General features: G+C 39.2%; 1 protein-coding gene across 1 annotated transcript in view; it reads left to right on the top strand.

The window, feature by feature from the left end:
• The window catches only part of slc8a3 (solute carrier family 8 member 3), a 141,903-nt gene extending 139,808 nt beyond the window's left edge, over positions 1–2,095 (top strand). The window contains exon 8 of the mRNA XM_083886262.1: positions 798–2,095. Within this exon, the coding sequence (XP_083742388.1) occupies positions 798–1,174 (377 nt within the window). The 3' untranslated portion in view covers positions 1,175–2,095. The remainder of the gene's footprint in view (positions 1–797) is intronic.
• Positions 2,096–6,000: the final 3,905 nt, after the last annotated feature.

Genomic DNA, 6,000 nt, shown 5'->3' on the forward strand with positions numbered 1-6,000 from the left:
TCGCACTCCGGTCCGCACCAAATCAAGTGGACCGAGACCGCCAAAAAGAGGTGGTCTCCGTCCGCTTGACTCCGCACAAAATGTCAGACTCTGGCACGGTCCCTCTGGTGAGAACGCGAACTCGGGTCCAAACAGGCTAGACTACTAATTCAGTTATTTTACATAGACTCATTTGCTATCAGTGGGAAATTACCCTGTAGCCTATTGGCCCAACAGATTAGATTCTGCTGTAAATGTCATGGACATAGGCTACCTTGTAGGTCTTTGGAGCAATCTTCGTCTCATAGTTAGCACGACCACATTCATGAAAATAGCGTGTCTCCTCTGTCTGAAATGACGCGCTATACGTCTTCGCCGACTCCAGTGCATCAGCAGATTGTTCTCCAGACGCAGCCGCGACTCATTCTCAAATTGGATATTTTGCCAAAAATGGCCAATACAGAGAATGTAATAAACGAAGATCAGAGCAAGTAGCAATGTGCGAAAGTGTTGCTCCATAGTGAGTCAAAATTGTCGCTTTTCTACCGGAAGATATATACACATTGTTGAAACGTCAATCGGGCCAATTTTAGTTCGTTTGCTGGTGTGAAAGCGGACAATTTTATTGCCTGGTGCAGATCAAATAATCGAACTAGTGGTGTGAAAGCGCCCTCAGTCTGTACAATAGCATGATCTCATAACAACTGGACGTACAACTATTGGTGGTTATATGTGTATAATAACATACAGCTTTAAGAATGAACTTATTGGATGTTTAAAATAAAAGTCAAATGACATCTCGACTTTTCTCTCGACAGACACTTTTGCCAGTAAGGTATCAGCTGTCCAGGACACATACGCAGATGCCTCCATTGGAAATGTGACCGGCAGCAACGCCGTCAATGTCTTCCTGGGAATCGGCGTGGCCTGGTCTGTGGCAGCCATCTACTGGCACATGAAAGGGAAGCCGTTCGTGGTGGAGGCCGGCTCCCTGGCCTTCTCTGTCACTCTCTTCACCATCTTAGCCTTCCTGGCCGTTTCGGTGCTTCTTTACCGACGCCGCGCTCACATCGGAGGAGAACTGGGCGGACCTCGGGGACACAGACTGGCTACGACAGCCTTCTTTTTCAGCCTCTGGTTTCTTTACATCCTCTTCTCCAGTCTGGAGGCCTACTGTCATATAGAGGGCTTCTAAGCGGAAGAGACTCATGAATGTGAGAACATGAACTCACAAGGGTTTAAAGTACAACTTCAGAGGTAAAAGAGTGCACTCTCGCACTGTGGAATTGGGTTTTTTCTTGTATTGTATGGAAGGACAGGAGAGGTAAGGTGGGATTTTCCCAGACGCCTTCGTCCCTCTCCCACTCTCGCTCTCTCTCTCTCTCTGTCTCTCTCTCTCAACCCCGTCTGTAAGGATGCTTGGAGGTGTGAATCCTGCCCTCTCGTGCCAACAGGCCTGTTTAACCTATAGTGTATCAGAGAGCTGTCCTGAGCCCGTGCGAGTGTGCTTACAGTTGGGATTGGGATACCACCAAATCCAGAAGACGCCAATACCAAGAGGTAGTCCTGCATTCCACTAGAAGAGACTGCAGTCTTATACCCGGAGAGAGCTGAGTTACCAGAGGTCTATATTTTTCTCAACATCTGACGAGAATGACTTTTTTTAAAAAGTATTTTGGGGATAAAAATGCAAAAAATTTAAATAAACAACAAAAAAAAGAAACATACACAAAAGAGGAATCAAAGAACTATTTTCTGATCGATGTTAAGGAATAGCAGAAGATTATAATGGAAACATGATGTTGAGTGACAGTGGGATGGATTCATAGTATTTATTTTTATTTGCATAGCTTCCTAAGGAGCACTGCACTGAATCCTCAGACGTCACACACAGAATAATAAGAAGAGGAGGAGTGACAGTGACAGTTCACACTGGCAGATGAATTACCGTTCAAACAGACAAGAGGAAGAGGTGGACACAGTGAACATGGTCAAACTGCCCTGAACATTACTTCCGTACTCTATACGTATCTATATATAATATATTTCCATATTTTCTGTATATTTTGAATATTTCTTCAAACGTGGTCACCTTCTGCTCTAACATCAAAGGATTTCTGTGGCTAAGCGTGTGTGGGGGGGGAGGGGGGGCAGGGTTGTTCACTGGAACGATGTCTTCACATTTCTAAGAGTTATGTATCTTGCCTACAAGTCAAAGTAAAACATTGTATTTTATTTATTCACTGATATCTGACTCGAATTTTCACCTTTTCAATCAGAAAGCTAAAAAAAAAAAGAGAAGTTGTGTTGCTGCAGACATAAAATTCAGAGGTATTTTTGTACGGTTCCATCCATCGCTGTATAGAAATATTTATGTAGACTTCTATTTGTACATGTGCAAAAAGCCAATATTATAAAGGAGTGAACAGAGTGCCTGTGCAGGGGGAAGCATTTGCAGCTGCCCACACTGACCAGATAATCACTCTACTGAGAAACTGAATAACCTCTCTCTAAAATGGAGGATAGAAAACTACAATGGACAATTTGCTATAGTAGAACAAGTTCAATAAAATAGGAGTGCAAGTGCAGGTCAGGGTCACAACTTCAGATTCACTTTTGTACAAACAAATTAAAGGCAGGAAATAGTTCAGTATGAGGGGCTAAAAATCATTGATTGTGATTATCATCGTAGTTTGCTGACTCTTTCTATGTCAATTGTCAAATTGTCGACATCTGCCATGTTATGATTATAAACAAAGAGCAAAATCCTAATGCCATGAACTGCTAGTAGCTGTTCTAATATGAAAACTATCATATGTTTTCCATATTGTGTTTTTTAGGATTTAATTCAAGAATAATTATATGTTGAAACATTGGCCTCTTAACAGACTTACAGTGCTTAACAAATGTATTATACTCAAGATTCAAGTATATGCACAGTACACTGAGCAATGAAATTCTTACTTCTTTTCCTGACACGTCTGCCAAGGTGGGCACCATGTGATTGATCCTTGATACCAGACCAAGAACACAAATATTTTAGAAATCTTTCAATCATGTATTTAAAACTAAAAATGATATTATTTATTTGGTAAAACAAACTGAATTCACCTTTTTTATTCATTGAGTGAGCCACTAAAACAAATTGTTCTATTCAGGAATGCAAGTAAATAACTATAATTTGAGATCTTAATTAGAAAGCTTAATTTTTTTACAATTTGAAAATGAATGGATAACAATAATAATTAATGATAATAATCTGAGCAATTTCAATAGGTGTCGCTAATAATTTGATTTTAGCATTAAAAATATAGTGAATTATTAACCATTACAGAAACAAAAACATACCAATTACCAATGCTATTAACTCAGGGGCTTTGTGTGGTGGTCTAATACATTTGTTAAGCAGTGTACATAACAATTAATTTGGTAGCAAAAAGCTACAGCTACTAGAATAACTAATCATTGTGTTAGCTTCGGCTGCATCGTAGCATGTTTCAAACACAACTAAGAACATGAATATAGAATAAGCAACATTTCTGATTTCATTACTCTCACTTTGTCAAGAAATTGACCTAAAAACAACAACAGTTTTAGCGCTTTAGCTCTCTGTGAAGTTGTGATGGCTAATCTTTCTTAGCTAATTCCTGCTAGCATCAGAAGCTAAGTTAATACAGACACCAGTTAGCGCTAACAGCAGGCCAATATTCTGAATTTGAGTCCAATATTCTTGGCTATGTAAACCTTTGTTAAATTCAGTGGCACGCAAACTGTTAGCTAAAAATAATAATAATAATAAGGATGGCCAAAAGTGAGGGTGTGGAAATGAAAGTTCACAACAACAACAAAAAATCATCACTTATTTAAAATGCCTGTGTTTATAATTTGTCTCAGGCATGTTTCAGACACTCCTAATTCAAATAGTCCGCTCTTTAACAAGCTCTGCAAAAACCTGGTAATGACCAATTTATTTGAGTCAGCTTTGTTGGAGCAGGGAAACATGTAAAACAGGGGGTGTCAAACTATTCTGGTCAATGGGGGTCAATGTTCAGTCGTTGGTGGGCAATGTAAGCTTAAAATTATAACACAATATTCTCTCCTGATGGATGAATGCAATAAAGATATTCAAGGTTATATATCACAGAATTTCAAAGCGAAAGTGCTTGTTTTGATATGGAAGGATGTGTACACTTCACAATAAAAACACATCTTTTAAGAGAAATACATCAAAAATGAAGTAAATAACGGCTCACAACTGTAATTGTTTAAAGGGAGAGGAGTTTGCGTGCCCACGGTCCGCCAGTTTGACACCTCCGTTCTAAAACATACAGACCCAGCTATAAGCTATAAGCTATAACATACCTATTATGTTATAAAAATCAGTCAGTTATTTGGCTAATTTAAAAGTCATTCAAGTGATTACCAAAGATGTGGGATCATGCAACATCTGTTTTAAAAAAAACAAAATGAACACAAAAAGTTGCAGTGACATTATATTTCCACAAGGGGGATGTCATTCTCCAGTCCCTGTGGTTGTCCCTGCTTCTACTTCTTCATTAGCACTCTTCCTCCTCCTCTTCTTCCTTCTCAATGTTCTTCCATTGTGCTGAGCAGTGATGTAAATATGTCTCGTGGCTGAATCGGATGCTCTATTCCTGGCCCAGGACCACACCTGCTCCCTTTACTCTTCCTCTCTATCTCTCTTATACACTGTATAAACACACTCACACACACACTCACACACACACATTCAGCATTATAGTGACAGGTCCACTGCTGCATTAAAGGAAAGGACAGTGAGACGACTGTCCCATTCAGAGGCAACACAAACTTTACCACGTTATGTACATATTTTTTGTTTTTCGACACAGTATTGACTGAGGGAATTAGTGCATCAACACAACTCTTATCTACAGTCACTTCATCTAAGCCAGTGAAACTTTATTTGACTTATTTATTTAAAATATTTCCTCACAAAGTCACCCTCTTATTTTTTTGTTTTTTTAAATATCAAAAAACATTTTGACTCTTTAAGTGACAAGTCAAGTGCGTGTTCTTCATTTTCATCTTTGCCGATAGTGGCTTTTACTCGTATGTTTTATTTATTTGGTTGTACTGTTGATTTGAAATTCTGTCAGGACGTGTTGTGAAGCACTGAGCGTCGGCCTATGTGTGTGTGTGTGTGTGTGTGTGTGTGTGTGTGTGTGTGTGTGTGTGTGTGTGTGTGTGTGTGTGTGTGTGTGTGTGTGTGTGTGTGTGTGTGTGTGTGTGTGTGTGTTAAAGTGCATGTTTACCCACCCCAACTCACACTCATGTGTGCAACAGGTGCTGCTGATGGTCTACACAAAGGCACGACTCTTAAAATGACTTGTCTTACTTTTATGAAATGAAAAACAACATATTTATCATATAAGTCACTTCTCAAAGTGTTGGTTTTTCTCAGAAAGAAGAAATATGAAATCACCGTGCAGTAGTTAGACTTGTGGTTGCTGATGTTGCGAGACCCTGAGGAAAGCTTCAGTGATGAGGTGAATGCTCTTTGAATAATTTTATTTGTTTTGTGTAAAACACAAGGGGGGGGGGGGGGGGGGGGGGTCACATTTTATTAATGGATGGCTATGTTTTTGTTTGTGCTGAATGACAATGAGATGTCAAATTTACAAGAAAAAGAACAAAAAAAAAAGGAGCAAATTTCCAAAGCTGACAGATGTTTTTGAGATCAAGTCGTTTTGTTCTTTTACTGTGGAATAAAAGCAACTTTCTGGTTCATAAGCAAGCACTGGTTTCCCTGACTGAGATCAATACGTCTACTTTCAGATTATCTTACATTGCCACAGTCTCAGACTTGTTTACTGCCCCAAATGGGCCTTTTACAGAGACATAGACATGCAGCTATTAAAATTGCATTTAAAAAGCACAAAATGTGGGGTTTTATTTCTACAGATATATTCAGAAAGTTTTCATTCAGTCACGAAGCCAAGAAAAGTTCTCAGCCTGCAGCTAAAACCAGTCCACTGTCTA

Source organism: Microchirus variegatus, assembly GCF_963457635.1.
Source record: "Microchirus variegatus genome assembly, chromosome: 3".
NCBI classification, from domain to species: Eukaryota; Metazoa; Chordata; class Actinopteri; order Pleuronectiformes; family Soleidae; genus Microchirus; species Microchirus variegatus.